The sequence below is a fragment of the Microcebus murinus genome, chromosome 13, assembly GCF_040939455.1.
Source record: "Microcebus murinus isolate Inina chromosome 13, M.murinus_Inina_mat1.0, whole genome shotgun sequence".
NCBI classification, from domain to species: domain Eukaryota; kingdom Metazoa; phylum Chordata; class Mammalia; order Primates; family Cheirogaleidae; genus Microcebus; species Microcebus murinus.
The window spans coordinates 57,368,841-57,386,417 of record NC_134116.1 but is presented as its reverse complement, the minus strand read 5'-3'; the positions used below and the strand labels follow the sequence as shown (position 1 = coordinate 57,386,417).

At 40.2% G+C, this 17,577-nt stretch overlaps 1 protein-coding gene and 1 long non-coding RNA gene across 3 annotated transcripts in view; one reads left to right on the top strand and one right to left on the bottom strand.

The window, feature by feature from the left end:
- VWA8 (von Willebrand factor A domain containing 8) overlaps positions 1 to 17,577 on the top strand; it is a 328,282-nt gene that overhangs the window by 265,794 nt on the left and 44,911 nt on the right. Inside the window, exon 38 of the mRNA XM_076009415.1 lies at positions 14,502 to 14,610. Within this exon, the coding sequence (XP_075865530.1) occupies positions 14,502 to 14,610 (109 nt within the window). The remainder of the gene's footprint in view (positions 1 to 14,501; positions 14,611 to 17,577) is intronic.
- LOC105871599 (uncharacterized) overlaps positions 1 to 17,577 on the bottom strand; it is a 121,993-nt gene that overhangs the window by 104,175 nt on the left and 241 nt on the right. The gene's annotated exons all lie outside the window — the stretch shown is intronic.

Genomic DNA, 17,577 nt, shown 5'->3' with positions numbered 1-17,577 from the left:
AAGTGGGGGTTTTTAAGCTAGGAAGCATATGATTTTTAAATCACTGAATTTGATTTCCTATGTTTCAGTTAATCTACCAACACTCTGAATGATTGCCTTTTCTTGCCAGATTGATTTATTTTCCCTCTTAGTCTAGCCATCTTTCATGTTTAAAACATTCAGGTTTATTAAGCAAAGGGAGTATCCTAAAAAATTTCATTGCATCTTGGTTTATGTAAGTCTACCAGCAGGAGAATTTTACCACTCCCTAGGGGTGACTATAAGCCATTCAGGTCTGGCTGCCTATTAAACTATTTCTTTTTATTTATGGTCTATGTAACATGAGGGAGAGCAAAAGCTGGCTCCTGTGAGCATTCCCTAAGCCATTCTCTAGACATTGCTTTGCTCCTGCTAAAAACACTGATGTGGATAGACTCAGTCACAGACTCAAAGGTCACGTTTCCATTTCGTTCATATTGAGAAACACTTTAGATAATTATCTGTCTTTTGTGTCTAAGAAGAATAGGAGCAGGTTGTGGGGGAGGGTTGTTTCATTTCCTTCGATTTTCTTTGCTAGGCTATATAGGGCTCTCTTGAAATTGTAAAATAGAGTGGCGATGTGGCCCACACGTTGCTTCCAAGTGTGGCCCACCCATTTGTTATGTTGCTGTTTCTGGAAACCCTTTGTTCTTACAAAGACACCTCCCTTTATGCCATGAGAGTCTTCCTCAATGTGTATAAAGCCAATTTGTATAAACCAGATAACATTTCCTCTTTATATAAGCATTTCAAAGGTGGCACTTTTGGAAAGACATACTGTGTAATTCAGCTATGGGCTATGGGCTTTTGCCTTCAAGGTGCCTACAGGTTAGCAAGGTAGATGAAGCATACTTGGGTGGATGAGACTGATGCAACACAAAGGACAATGTACAGAAGGACAGAGAGCTGTGAGAGCCCTGAGGAATGAAAGCATCTTTTGTTTGGGAAATTCACAGACAAATTCTGGTAGGTATCACGTGTAACATGGCTTTCTTCTCATCTGGATACTTGCAATTTGTCAAAAATATAGCATTAGGTTTCACTGATCTACCTTTCTTATTTTTTTTTTAACACCCAGCACCTCTAGTACTTAATAATCTCCAAACAAGAGGAACATGTTTGTTAATCTAAAAAAAAATTTGAGATGAAAAAGTGTCTTTTAAGCCTAATACCCATAATGACTTTCCTACAGTCTCCACTTTCTTCAAACCTCAAACCACTGTTACCCAAATTCTTAGACAATATTCCAGTCTTATGCTTTGCAAAGAAATTAGAAGGTACTAGAAGGAATCTCCTTTGACTTCCAAGCTCAGCAATGCAAGCCCGTCTGCAGCTGCACCAGCTCCCCCTACCCCTACTCAGGCTCCTTTCATCCTTTGACTCCTTTTTCTCAGGCATCTCATCCTCTCTCCCTTGTGGATCCTTCCCATCAGCATTTAGACATTCTCTAATATTTTTCTGAACCCCACAGACCTCACCTCCTATGACTCTAATTCCTATAATCCTAATCCATTCCATAGTAAATCCTCTTATATCTGCATGCGCTGACTCTACTTCAGACCTCCATTCACTCATCTCTCACTCCGGGGGGGCTTCTCCCCCCTCCTGCCCATCTGCAGAATTGCTTTTGCTAATACCACAGGCAACTTCCATGTTCTAAATTCAGCGGGCCCTTTTTAGTCATCTTATTTGGCCCTGAGTTGCATTAGCTCAGCACACTCCCTCCTTACTGATGCTCAGTCTTCTCTGAAAATCCAGTTTCCCCCTAACTCCCCTCCTGCCTGTCCTGTCTGCTCCTTCTCAGTCTCCTTTGCCGGTTCATTTCTCTCCTGAGCCCTTTTCACTCTCAATTCTCATTTCAGGCAACCATATTCACTTCCGTGGTTTCAGCTGGTTGGTAGCTGTAAAGTACATTAACAAAATAGTCATAGAAATGGTAGGACTTTACAAAAACGCATAGTAAAAAAGCTAAGTTCTCTCTTTCTTCTGTTTTATTTAATAATAAGTCTTTAATGCATCATATATTTGAGTGGTGCTTTAAATTATTTCAAAACATCTTCACATGATATAAATAGATTTCAATTTGGAAATGACATAAGGGGTTGTGTCTGAGTGCAACCCCCTCATTCTTTGGACGCAGAAACTGAAAGCCAGAGAGAGTAAGCACTGTTTCTAGAGTTACACACTGGTTCATATCTGATTTGGACCTCAGAGCAACTCCATGAGGCCAAATGTACTTACTACCATTTAATAGATAAGAAAACCAACATTCTGAGAGTTTGAAACTTGTGCAAGATTTCATAGCTCCTGAGTGGCAGAATTAGAACTAAAACTCAGGTCATCTGGTTTCTAGGCTGCTGGCATGCATGGTACTACTTTGCAGTTTTAGGATCATTACAATTAAACTATGTTTAAAAACAGGTTTCTTTAAAAAGAAGCAAATACACAACAATAACAACAACAACTGCATCATGTACTATTACAACATGGCATGACGGTGGGGGAAGCAGGCAGGGAGGAAGAGCTTTACATAATAAAAATTATAAGAGTTTAGCCACACTTAAAGACTGAGTTGGATAGTTTTTTTTCTATAAATGTACTTAGTGATTACTGGCAAACCGATACCACAATAATAAACACATATCTCCCTGATGTTCTTCAATAAGGTAGAACAAACTTAGGAGTGATGAACCTCAGCTTCTTCTCTGGTTATTGGGGTTTTCACATAAATCTCTGTGTGCTCTGATTGGTTTCTTCTACTTTGACTTGGCAGAATGGGCGGATTTTAGGATGAGGCATTTCATCATCATAAGAGCTACGAACACAAAGTGTTCCTTATATAAACTATTGCTTAATATCTTTTATTTTTAAGAGACGGGCCTTATTCTGTCACACAAGCTGGAGTGTAGTGGTGCAATCATAGCTCACTGCAGCTTCAAACTCCTAGACTCAAGTGATTCTTCTGCCTCAGCCTCCCGAGTAGCTGGGACTACAGGTGCATGCCACCATCCCTGGCTAGTTTTTTGTTTTGTTTTGTTTTTAAATTTTTTGTAGAGAGGGACTCTCACTATGTTGCTCAGACTGGTCTCAAACTCCTGGCCTGAAGCCAGCCTCCTGCCTCAGCTTCCCAAAGCTGTAGGATTATAGACATGAGCCACCACTCCAGGCCAATATCTTTGTTTTCAACTCAGCACCCCTACTGCTGTTCTTTACGCCTGAAATCTCCAGCCTCCTGTGCTGTCTGACTGTTATTAAGGTTCATCTTGGACATTAACTCTTCCAGGATGCTTTCCGTGATTCTTGCCCTGACCCCCAGCCTGGGTTAGGGACCCTTACAGTTTGCTGCGCAAACATGCCGTGCTGACACCCAGCCAGGCACTCTCTGCGCTGATTACTGAGTACAGATCTCCTCCCAGCCCTGGCTGAACACTCCATGAAGTACAGAACTAGGTCTCATTGGACTTTGTGTCCTTAGCATGCAGGTGAGCCTGGATCATAGGCAGTGCTTATTAAATAAACTACAGGCATGCAGGTAGTCTGACAGGCAAGGGAAAAAGGGAGGCACTTGAAGGTTTATCTAAGTTATATATGTACATAGTTCTAAAACTTAGATTTATAAGCTTGTTATGAAAAATAGTGCAGAGGCTAACACTTTCAACTCTTTTTGCCCGTTTATTTTTTGCTCCAATATCTCTAAATAGCAGACTTATGTTTCTTCCTGATTTTTTCCATTTTAGGCATTATCTTTTTACTTCATCCACAGAAATTCATGATTTATTTCTCTCTCTTTCACTTCCTCATCCCTCTGTATGATGCACACTTAATATCTCCTTGCTCCTATTTCCTATCCCAATATCTGATACACACGTACCCCAGTAAATTTATAGTGGAATTTTGGTTAGACCAGTATACAGGTTTCATATTATAATAACTGCATAAAATATTATCAGTCAGTAGAGCTGTGTAGTATACTTAAATCACATTTCTGCCAGCTGTCCCCCTCATTTTCTAGATGAAGAAAGCTAAAAGAATAAGTCATTTTGGCCAAAACTATTTAACCAGTCAGCTACAGAACCAGGATCAAAAGCCAGTCTTCTAATTCTCAATAAAATGGTTCTTCCATGACATCAAGCTGCCTCTCAAAAAAAATTATTTTTTAATTTTAAATTCTTAGTAAACCAATTTGAAGAAAAGCCAAATTTTTACATAATCATATCAAAATATTCTCTAAAGTTAACTTGTATTTTACTCAAATTGATCCCTGATAACTTATAAACTAGAACTGAAATAAATGTATATAAGGGCCTGAGTAAACTATTTAGAGCTACAAAGAATTTAGTCTGATTTTTCATTTAGAAGATGAGAAAACTAAGGCCCAGAAAGGTGAAATGACTTGCCTAGCATCACACAGAGAGTTAGGGGCCACGCTGGGCTACAGTCCAAGTTCTAACTGTCAGCCCAGTGCTAGCTCTGCTGTACGCCTCCACCCTTTCAAGCACTACTGATTCCACTCGGGCACTTTGCTTCATTTGAAATCTGTCTCTCACAAATGCCTAACCTCATTCTCTATCCATATTAAATGTCTTTGTCCCTAAAAATGACATTAAGACACATCGAAATAAGTCAAAGGGGGGGGTTATAAAGTGTGTTTCTGAAAACCAGGGTTCTGTTAAGCTGCCTTGCATGGCTGCACAACTAGACTATTACACTGTATTAAGTCCCGGGGTACAATGATGTCAGTGGAAGGAGACAGACGTGAGAAAATTCCTGAGTGTCATAAAGAATTATAGTAACACAATAGAAGACAGTGCAGGCACTGGGAGGATGCAGAGGAAGGTCTGGTTGCCACCTTACTCACCCAGGTCAGCCCCAAGACCTTGGGTTTATCTACAGTTTCTTTACATTCTCTCCTCTCCCTTCTGTATGATCCCCATCATTGCCTAGTGACCATGCCGTGTGCCCACGGCTAAACACACAGAGCTTCATGTCCTCAAGTTTGGGCTCCCTCAATCCTAGGACTGGCACTGCTGAAGGAATTCTCAGATGGGGCACAGAGGGGGAGGAGTGGGACGGGGTATAGGGAGAAGGAGGGCAGCCACAGGAGGCAGAGGCAGGGGCTTTGGTTTTTTAGGAGCAAAAGTTTCATGATATAAATGAGTAACAGATTCATACCGTTAAACTGGAGAACTAACACAAAGGAGAAAATAACCAACTCACATAAGTCCGATTATATAAAACCCTGATTAATTACAATCATCACATGAATTGTTTGTTTCTGATTACTATGTAGCTCAATAACAGTGATACAGGACACATGATATTGTCCCATCTCAACTGTGCCCTAAATTTAATTAGAACACTTTACTCATTGGTATTTAGTGTTATAAATTTGTTGCTCACATAGGAAGAGCCTTCACAACCTAATATTGAAAGAATGCTTCACAAAGCGAGATCCAATACTATTATTTTCTTCTACCCCAAAGTCTCTGCTTTCTAACTTGCCCCCTTAAGTTCCAGGAGAGCAACTACCAGGCTTCTATATATTTGTGGTGGCATATACACCACTGCAGCCATTCTGTGACTGTGACCTGACCACAGTGGCAGTAGCAGTAATTCAGTTATTCATTTAGTCACCAGATATTTGCTGAGCTTCTATGATACATCAGGACAGTGCGGTGTGGAAGATGATAGGAAGAATAAAACCTAGTCCCTGCCCTCTGATGTTCACACCTAGATTCAATGCCAGTTTACATACCTAGCCACATCTTCCTACATATCCATAGCACCGATTCATTGCAATGCTATTTACCCTCTGAAATATGTTCTTTAAAAAATGTGGGTGTGGACATATCTATACACATACACATAAATGTACTATAACTAAAGCATACATGACAGTTACTGTGTGAATTGTGCCCGTGCTCCAAGTGCTGTTTTGCAGTCTGGGCCCATTTGAGCAAGTGCAGCAGTGAGCCCCAGAGCACAGTGAGCCCCAGAGCAAAACACCGCAAGTGCTCTCAGCTGCTGGACAACATGCCGCCTTATCCGGAGCTGCGCATGTGCAGTGCAGACTGCTTATTTCCCTACAGCCTCTCCTTATGTCATGATTTTGTATTCTGATTAATAGTTTTGATTGACTGTCAAAATACACGTAAGTGACAGTGCTGAGCCTGTTGGAAGCAAAGGAAAATTGTTATCGTCGGACATTCCAACACAGGCTTTACAGGAATTCCAGGTACCTTGAGGAAATGGTTGGGGAAACTCAGGGTAAACATGAGTAGGCAGTGGGTTTATAAACATTGTTGTAGACTGAGATGGTGAACCAATAATCTATGAAACATAGCTGGAAGAAATGATGGGTGACTTTAGTAAAAACAAAGAAAATGGAAAAACCATTTGCCAGGGTTTGATGCTAGAAAAACCTCTCCACGGGGACTATGCTGGGATAACCTTTTCATCACTGACTCAGTGTCTCCCTGTTTCAGAAAAGAATTCCTCCTGCTTCGTTTTTTACACATAGATGTGGTGGGTACTTCAAGAATCTTTAGAATCTGGGTCATATTAAACACCCCCTTGCTTCTACCCACTGTAGTGGTAGGAATGGCTTTTCTACCCACCATTCCTTTTCCTAGCTGCCTCAGTGAATTCTGTTAGCATGCAAACCAGAATAGCTTTAAAAATGGCCAGATAGGTTTTGTGTTTTGGGGAAAGCACAAGACTTCAGTATAAGATTGAAGTCACCCGGCCAAGAAATGCCATGAGAGATCATTTGGCTTCAATAATGATAACAGTACGTGGTATTAAATGTCTTTTGCCAAGGCCACCTTGTCTATAGCGAAACCAAAGCGTTTGCACACTATTTGCTGTAGTTGAGGTTGCCTTGCTTTGCTAACTTTTTCCTTGGCTACGGAGGTCTGATGGCTGGGCCTTAATTTACTGTAGTGTTGAACATTAACCTTTTGAAGGTTCTTAAAAATAAAAGAGGCAAAAATAGAAAGGGTAGAATATATAAAGACCTGAGAGTTTGCCCCGCCCCTGCCATCTCTGAATGTGATTAGCAGTTGCTCTGTGTGAGCAAATGCTGAGCAAGCGCCTGGAGTGAGGCGGCGGGAGGAGTGTGTTTCTGCGCCAGTAAACTGTTGCCATGCCGATTATTTGTGGGTTTTTAACATTTTTTTTTTTGACACTCACCTACGCATCGTGATAACAACATTTGGTTTCCCTTAAAGATTTGTTTAGAATGTAGCATCTTAACCCATGAATCACATCCTCTTGAGTCCATCATTCTGCATTCCATATTCCCAGATTTTCCAAAAACCATCTTCATATTTTGTTCCCATTTGAATTAAGTAGAAGAAAAAGAAGGTATTCTAAGTAAAATGAGAAGCTGCTTTGTATGAGTTCTGCAACCCTGTAATTTTAGTTTGGACAGCTATGCAGATAGCGCTGTTGGGACCAGGAAGCAAGGCGACAGGCCGCCACCCATAGACCCTGAGGCCGTGGCAGGGAGACCATCTGGGCAGAAACTGACTGAGCTGAGACCTTAGTGGGGATCAGAGTCAAGCCAAAGGCAATGCAAGATCGGGATTTAAGAACAACCCAGAGCCAACAGGGACACGTGCTTCCTGCCTCTGTTAGAAGATGGTCCCACTGTGTGTGAATTATGGGCTGGCAGGCAGAGCCAGGAAGAGTCCCATCTGGCACCCTGATGATAGCTTGTGGAGAAGATGAAACTCAGCCTTCTGTCACTAACCAACCACCCATGCACAAATGTAATATGTATTTATTAAGCACCTATTATGTGCAAGGCTGTATGTATAAGCACTGTGCCAACTGCCACATCAGATAATAAAAGGTAAAGTAAAATATTAATAGACTGACATTTTACCCTCCTTTTAGTTCAAGTCTGTGACATCCATAAAATTGTACTCATTTTAATTGGGCTGGGTGTTTTTGTTACATATTAATGGCCCTTAGTGAAGAGGGTCATCCCAGTGAAGCAGTTCTTTGTCAAGGACTTTGTAAACTCAGATACAGAGATAACATAAGGATATGTTCCAGAACACACTGAATAGAGGAGGGGGGTTGTTTGGGGTTACCATTTCAAATATTATAAAATATTTACCAATCATATCATTTGTGCCAGAAATCAAAATATGCATAAGCCTCTAGGAGTGTTCAAGCAGAAAGAAGGAAGAGGGTAAGACTGAGTTGGGTTTGGTTTGGGAGGTAGGCAAAGGGGTCCAGCCCAAAGTCAGGAGGGAGGGGCTGCTAGCTGACTTGAAGAAGCCCATGAGAAAGGAAAAGAGCCCTTTCTACACTAGAAAACAGGGCTTCTACAGAACAGACCATGGACCATCCGTTCTGCTTCTTACCTATAATGTCCAAGTCACCCCAAGAGGCATTTGTCTTTAGGGCCAGGAGGAGGCCTCATATGCCCCCCACCCCATCTCACCACCTCTGCCTGCTTGCTGATTCCTACACTCCTAACAAAGGAAAAGACTTTATTTTTCAATTAGTAATGAAGGCACTGAAAATATGAACGACCTCTAAGGTTAATTATTTAGTATGAGTAAATAACAGCTACAGTGTAATTTGTGGATATGAGGGACCAAAAGTTAGGTGCTTTTCTGCTTTTAAAGGTGGTGAGAGATTAAATAGGGAAGAAGGTCATTGAGTATTTGAAAGCAAATATCACCAAGCCAGGGAAGAACTGAAGATAAATTTCATAATTGGTAGCTTTGTCAGAGATTAAAGATGGAACACACAGAAGCTACCTATGGGACAAAGGTATTTTTGTTATGCATTAGCATTATAGAAGGTACAGTTTACTTATGAAAATTGAGTGGTAGTCAGCCTTTTTTGTTCTTTTTTTAACCAGCTGACTTCAAATGAAAGACTCTCACTCCTAGGGACATGTTAATGTGACTTTCATTGTATCTTAATATAATGGAAGAAATTTCTAACCTGTGGATAAGAATAACCTCAGACAATATTATGTTTTTGGCAGATTGTTAAGGCCCTTATTATGAGCTGTATCTCCTTGTGCTATGACTTTGTTCCCTTTTGTACAAAGATCCTGTTTCATGCATCTCTGTATCCCAGTGATTAGTAGGTGCACCACAAACATACACAGGAATATTTGTATAAAACAATGAATGAATAAATACATTCAACTGCCTGCTAATCAATCAAGAACACAGTAGGCAACTGCAATAATTAGGATTTCTGTGCTGATATTATTATGGCGCTTTTTAATGTCAGAAAATTCAAAGCACGTCTTCTTGTTAGAAGTAGGACATTCTTAGAAAAGTCAAGACTATAGCTTTTGCCTTGCTGCCTCTCATCCATCCCTTAATACAGGAATCAATTAGTTTGCATGCAAGTAACAGAAAACCAGGTAGCAGAAAACCCAACTGTCAATGGCTTAAACTATAAGGACATTTATTATTTACTTATGCAGAAGATTAGAGTGTCTCCAGGGCTGGTTCAGCAGCTCAACAATGTCATCCTTCCGATCTGCCACCCTGTTGTTGCCACGTGGTCCCCAGGTGGAGGCTGTAACTCTACACCATCACATCCTCACTCAACTGTGTCCCAAGGCAGGAAGTGTGTGTGTGTGTGTGTGTGTGTGTGTGTGTGTGTGTGTGTGTGTGTTTTGGAGGGAAGAGGAGAGCTGTGCATTCAGCACAGTGAGAAGCTCTTCTTAAAATCCTCTCTTCTTGAACCTGGGAGGAAAATTGTTCTCAGAAGCTTCTGGACAGACTTTCTCTTACATCTCAGGTCACATGGCCTCCCCTAGACCAATCGCTGGCAAAGGGGAGGGATTATTGTGCTCGATTATAGCCAACCATGATACTTCTGACTTCTGCTTAAATGGAAGAAAGAGGGCGAGAATGTGGGGTAGAGGACTAGAAATGTCTGCTGAGCCACATCTAGTCTCCAGCTGTGTTGTCCAGTTACATCTCCAAGAGCTAACTTTTCTTCTAGGAGTATATCCTGGCTTTTTATATCATTTTACTGATGGTTTTTAAAAATAATGAGCTCAAGGAGCAGCCTAAAATAAATGGGCCTTGCCCCGAATTATAGGGTTTCAGTGAGTCATGTCCTTCCCTGTGCTGGCTTTACTCTGGAACATTTTTATGAGTTGTAATTTACAAGATCCATGCTTTTTCCATTTTAATTCATATAGGAGAGGATAATGATTCTTAAGATTATAGCATATTACCTAAAGGAAGTAGAGTGTGTCTGCTATGAGAAGTCAATGGCCTCACCTTGCATGTCAGGTTGTCTCAAAAGTTATAAGTCTTTTCTGGCTTGGGGAAAATTTTAAGCCCTTTAAGTGGATGCAGTAGTGTCTATTTCAGTAATTGGAATGACTGACTTGAGCTCTTTCTAAATGAAACCAGCTCTCAAGGGAAACACATTCCAACTGCTTCTCAACACATAACATGAAAGCAAACAGCAGCTTATCAAATTTCTGAATAGCCAGTGGTTCTATAGCATGTGTCTGTTCCCAGGAAGTAAGCTTCCTCAAATGATAGGCCTTCTCTACTATTTGTTCCAGCTTCTATCCTGGACTGTCCTAGACTTTCTGACTTGTACCTTTTATGAATCATTGTCAGTTCATGTAAGAGATGTCCTAAAGTGGCTTTGGAAACCTCTCGGCAGATGTACTTCTCCCATCCACCTATAAAAATATATTTCTGTGAGTGAGTATAATGGTATTCATAAAATGACAGAAAATTAGATAAACTCCTCCAAATGCCTTGCTTTTCGTTAAACATCTCTGGAATTTTATGGTTTGTGTTTCTCTGGAATAAATCAGTTTTTGGTTGATGATTGTTTTTGTCAAGAATTTGTCAATTTTGAAACACCTCTGGACTTTCATTTGGGGTTGGCATGGAGCTGCCTCATTGTTGGCGATATCAACAGCTCCATTTCCCAGCGGATGCCTGGCAAAACACACAGGTGGCAAAGAACATGCCAGTTCCTTTCTGTGCAGAAATTTTATAGCCTGTTTTCTGCCTCCCTGATGGCCATTATAGGTGTCTTTGCAATGTCAAAAGCATGATTTTGGAAGCAACTGAGAGAGGCTATTTGAAGGGTCTCTTCTTTTGTCTTATGCCATCATTTTTACTACTTATTCTTAAAAGGTGATTCTCTTGCAGCAGAATAGCTCGATCATGTGAAATGTCTAAAGGAGATAACTAATATTTGATAAAAGTAAAGTTGGTAGACACATAGGAATTTGCCTTTTATACGTCTTCTGAAGCTCTTTTATTACTTGTGAACAATGTACCGGAATACACACACACAAACACACACACACAAAATGAGTAATAGTGTTCAGAACAGTTTTTCCAATAATCCTGTCATTGCTTAGACGATTTTTGGAACTTCTCTTTTAGAATTAGCCTGTAGTAGAGTCACAACCCTTATAAGCAAACTACAGATGCTCCCTGACTTATGATGGGAGTGCATCCCAATAAACCAGTCATGAATTGAAAGTATTATAAGCAAAATGCATTTAATACACCTAACCTACTGAACATCGTAGCTTAATCTAGCCTACCACAAATGTGCTCATACTGCATTAGCCTACAGTTGGGTGAATCATCTAACACAAAGCCTATTTTATAATGTGTTGAATGTCTCATGTAATTTATTGAATGTTGTACCGAACGTGAAAAGCAGAATGGTTGCGTGGGTACTTGAAGTACAATTTCTACTAAATGCTTTTTCTTTCGTACAGTTGTAAAGGTGAAAAATCATAAGTCAAATCATTGTAAGTTAGGACCCGTCAGTTGCCTTATTATTGTATGACCATACCTGGTTTTCACAAAAACCCTACCTTAATCACTTTATTTACCAGATTTGGAATTCTTGAGTCAGTCACAGCATATCAATGCTGGGTATAATGGTAGATTATTTAGCTCAACCCCCTTAGTTTCCAGTGAGAAAGTTAAGGCCCGGAGAAGTTAATTTGCCAAAGGTAACATAGCAAGTTAGCAAATAGCTTACAACAGAAATCAATTCCAAGTTTCATGTGGCTGTTTATTGAAAATCAAATCTATTTTGAAAGAACGTATAAATGCCACCATCAAAAGATATTTTTAAAAAAGGCCAGGCGAAGGGGCTCACACCTGTAATCCTAGCACTTTGGGAAGCTAAGGCAGGAGGATTGCTTGAGGCCAGGAGTTTGAAACCAGCCTGAACAAGAGCGAGACTCCATCTCTACACAAAACAGAAAAATTAGCCAGGGATGGCAGTGCATGCCTATAGTCCCAGCTACTTGAGAGGCTGAGGCAGGAGGATCACTGTAGCCCAGAAGTTTGAGGTTGCAGGGAGCTATGATGATGCCACTTTACTCTAGCCCTAGTGACAGCAACTCTGTCTCAAAAAAGAAAAAAAAAAGATATTATAAAAGAACGTGCTGTAGATCCTAAAGATCCTTCCAGAAATAGTCCAGAAGTCTTTGGGGCAGCAGCAGCAGCATTATTGTAATAAATGTATCTTTATGTATAAAAATAAGAAATGTATCTCAATGTATAAACTCCATTATGTTTGCTAAAAAAAAAAAAAGACTGTAGTCATACCTTTTATATAGATTTCTTAAATTAGCAACAGAATAAAACCCTATCCCAATTTTGAAATGGTTTCTGTTTTTTCCATTTCTCATGGAAGACATCTGTAGGGTGCTGTGAAGATCTCCAAACAGCATCTCCAGGTCTAAGGCAAGCTTGTCCTTGAGCTGTGGTATCTGATAAAATAGCCACTAGCCACATGTGCCTATTTAAATTTAAATTTTACTTAACTAAATCATACAAGCCACACGTCAAGTGCTCAATAGCCACGTTATGCTAATGGCTAACAGCTACCATATTGGACAGTGCAAATATAAACATTTCATCAACATAGGGATTTTTATTGGTTAGTGCTTCCTGGAATTCCTGTAGTCAGTGTACATATTTTAATTTACTACTTACCTATGGTATCTGTGGACAAGTTGGAAAATGGTGGCAAGTACTGGGGAAAGTAATTTAAATGTTCATTTGTTCTCTAAATGTTCCTAGCTATTCTGACTAGTGTAAGAAAAAAAGGAGAAAAAATTATTTTTAGAGTATGATTATGTGTGTGGAATTTATACCAATTGTCATGTCTGACTACTGAATTTTCTTGGAGTATGCTGAAATTATGACAAAAATGTTGTTAATGCTGCCAAAGCTATTTGTAGAAAAGTCTGGTTAATTAGAAATCTCTTTCCGATGTCATAACATTTGAAATGAACCAACTTAGACCTAAGACAATGGAAGTTATGTTGATTTCATTCTTAATGGCCCTTTTGTTTGCAAAGACTTCAAATGACTACCTACTTTCATTAATCCCAACATTACTAATGAAAAACCGTGTGGGAATATGGAATGGGTCAGCTCTACAGACTGACTTCAGGCCCATTTTCAAGGTCCCCTGTTCCAACATAAGTAGTGGAAGGGCAGGGACCAATCCTCCATGCCTTTTAAGGCCCCATGCTACTTCACATGATGTCCTGCCAGTATGTTTGCTGTAAGTCTGTCTGAACATGTAAATAAGAATTTGATCTTGCCTTCCCTGAAAATCATTACATTTGAGAACAGGCTAATAGTGTAATGAAATGCTTGAAAGCTTTGAGTTCTTTCTATTGCAGAGTAGGACCTCCTGAACGCCTGACTACTAAGACTCGAATTCCTGTGTGGTTACCAGTCCTTTTGGTGACTCTGTAGTGAACAGGAAACAGGGATCAATGAGCTACAGACTCTCATAGAGGAGGGCTAAAATGCCGCTTCTTCTGTTGGAATTGCAAGAACAGTAAATCCAGTTTTAAATTAAAGATGAATTAGGAAAGCTACAAAATACCATAATAAAATTGGAGTGTGTCCAAAAAATAAAGAAGCAGTTTTTAGTATATGTGGGTGTGTATAACATAAATCTATCACTGAGGCATACATAACATTATTTTTTGTTTTTCTTTTCCATATATTTAACATAAAATGGCATTTCTTGGAGTAATGGGATTTCTTGAAAAATGAAAATAGGTAAATGTATATATACTGACTCAGATCAGTTAGATGGTGATCCTTTTAAACCACTGGGGAAATATCTGTCTGGTGAGATCCATTTTCCCTATGTCTGGTAGGTGTCATGCCTTGTATAAAATGCTAATGGCATGTTCTGCATCAGGAGAATTCTGGAGCTATAACCAAAGTGCAGCTCCTTTTCTTTTCTGTTTAAAGTAACTTTTTAAATTTAATTTATCTCCTTCCTAACTGAATGGATGTTCAATCTGCTAAAATTTTTGCCAGCTACTCACAGCATCTATCACGTCCTATGGCCTAAGGTTATGAGACTTAGGTTAAGGACTTAGGGAAAAAGAAATCTTTCTGTCATGCAGTTCCTGGTATTGGTCATAGGACAATGATAACGTCTCTATTCTTCATTTGTAGATCACAATTGACAGAGATAGTGGTGAAGATGTGAGCTTCCCCAAACACGGAAAGGAGGACCCTGACAACATGCCGCACGTAGGCGGCAATACCTGGGCTGGCGGAACAGGTTGGTGGCACGGGTGTTCTCCTGGGTCCGGCTTCCGAAGGCTTCACGAGCCCATCAGGCCAGAGTGCCACCAGCAGGCTCAGCTTTCCGTCTTAGACTCCTCGTTACTCATTTGGATTGTGTTCTTGCCCTCTGCCCAGCATGACATCAAGACATGCAAAGAGCCTGGCATTTGGAGACCCACAAACTCTTCCACCCTATGACCTAAGACCATTCCCACCTAAAAGGGGATGATGTGAACTGCTTTACAAGGCTGTAGTGAGGATTAAATGAGATTAAGATTGTAAAGCACTGAGCGTAATACCCGGCATGAAGAATGTATTTATTAAAGTGTTAATCCCTTCTTTTAAATTCCATGACCTTGGGATTATGCCAGAAATCTCCAGGAAATTCTTTCTTGAGCAACTGACTTTTAAAAGATGTGGTCCTTGTCTGCCACATCTCAGTGAGTATGTTAAGGATAAGAGATTTTGCGATAAGAGAGCTGGTTGCAGTTTGAACTGATGGCCGTGGTCCATTCCTTCCTCTTGGCTGCCCGACTAGAGCATTGTTCCCAGGACTGTCGTCTTCCTTTTTCCTCCGCAGCCAGCTGGAGCAGACACATCTGCTGGGCCACAGGAATAGGGCCAGACTGTGTGCGCACTGTCTGAGCTTATCGCAGCTCTGTACTTCACCTTCCCTTAGGATGGTCTGCGCCTCTTGGCCTTGACAGCCTAGCAAGTTCCTGTGCTGAGACAATGCACTATCAAATAGGCCTGTGACTTCTCGCCTGCTCTGTTTATTCATCAAGCAAGAGCTTTAAAGTAAGGCTATTTTTAGAAATGTCCTTTGATCTATAAGTTGGTGTCAGGCCAACAAGATTTAATCCATATGGAATGCATTGTGGAAGGAGCTGGCCAGATGTAGGTCCCAGCACTCTGGAGTGAAAGTTCACATTTGTTATTCAACTTGAATTTACTACCTCGCGTTTGCTTCTGAAGCCAATGCCCAGACTGAAGACCCTGCATTTGCTTCCCCTGGCCTTTTATTTTTCAATTGAGCAAGGCCCTTGGCTTCAATTTCTCTTTTTCCCTCTATCATCCCTCTCCCTCAGAATTCTGTACATTGAACTTAGCTCTGGCCCAAGAGGTCATCTGCTTCCCTTTTCTTCACCAAAGCCCTCCCTTGCCCATCCTCCCCACCATCTTCTGAACTGCTTTGGGATGTCCAAGCTTAGCTTTAAGAAGATTATGCCTTGCAGTCTTAGAACGTCCTGCTAGCATTTTCATTTAAATAGTGCAAATTAAAGGCTTGGGAAGTGGAGCTCACGAAGAACTCTTCCCTCCTGCCCTCTCCACCCTAGTATGACTTTCCCAAGGGCCCTGTGACTCATGCTGGCCACACCAGCCCTAACAGTTTCTCCACTTTCCTCCTTTCACCAGAGTGATGCTCTAATTCACGATCCACCCATTCCTAAGGATAACGTCCTGTGTGATGGGAATCAGGTCCCAGGAACTACTTTTCCACCCGCATCTTACTGTCAATTTCCAGTTCCTGCGCCCCTCTGTCTGTCTATAGGCTGACCCTGAGTGAGAGCTGGGAATCACATACATCCAAGAAGGGATTTTCCACCACTCATTTCTGAGTACAAGTAAAATAAGATACGCTCCAACCAAAAGATAAAAATACTGTAATTAATAGGCTGTTCTCATGGTATTTCCCAAAAGGAAATGCCCTACCTGGACTTTCATAAAGGAAGCAGTTCATACTGAGTTCTCATTTTTAGTTTATTAGACAATTAAAGCTAGGGAGGAAGAGGAGAAAAGCTTTCAAATTGTCTACTTTATGAAACTAGAAATTGTTTAATTCGTGTGACTAGGGGTTATTTAAATAATAATAGTAAAAGTAGTCCTTTATATAGCTTTTATTATGAGCCAGAGAGTGTTCTAAGTGTTTTAGCTTAATGATAATCCCATGAAGTAAACATATTAAATATTGGTATCCTGATTTTATAGATGAGAGACTGAGACACAGAGATGTTAAGTCATTTCCCCAAAGACACACAGCTAATGAGTTGAAACCAGGATTCAAACTCAGGCAGTCTGGCTTAACTATGCAATAGTATACAATACTACTACTCCATGCTGTAGTGTACTATACTGCCCTTCTAATATTGGATTCGCTTCTAAGTTCCCAAGTTATCTATGAATGAACAAAAGAAACCAGTTCCTAGTAGCCTAATCATTATAGCAGAGGTAACAAACTGGTAGGCCAAAGGCCAAATCTAGCCAATAGATGTATTTTTTCTTTGGTTACCATGTTTTAAAATAATTTGAACTTGGACAAATTCAGACAAGGTAATACTCTCTAGTTAGCCAGTATCCCCAGAACATCTTATAAGTACCTAACTGGCCTGCTAGGCATTTGATTTATATTTACAGCATAAATGGTTCATACAGTGTTATATACTTACAAGCATGTAAAACTTGAGTTTATATTGAAAGACTGTTCTGCAGCTGGTGATGTTTATCTGTTGAATATCATTCAAAGCTAAAGTCAAAGTTGATATAACAATTGGCTTGTAATCTTGGCTAAGGCAGTGATAAAAGGTCATCAATAGGCCACTTAACCTCTCTGTGCATCATTTTTATAATTTGCCAGCCAGAAGAAACAGTATTTGTAGTCTAGTTGTCACTCAGTATTTTAAGGAAAAATAAGCTAACAAGAGGGAAGAGAAGAGTTGCTCATTTAATTAGCAAATATATACTAAGTATCTAAGACATTCAGGACACACTTATAGGTACATAGGTACAAAAATAATTAAAATATGATCCCATCCATCATGTAGTTGGTGAGAAAACAAAATAAATATTAAAGGTTAACAAATTGTACACAAGAATATTGATTCCCTATGAGGTAGAGGCATCAGATAAGCTGTCATAGAATTTGGACTGAGTCTTGAAATACAGGTAGGATTCGGATGAATGG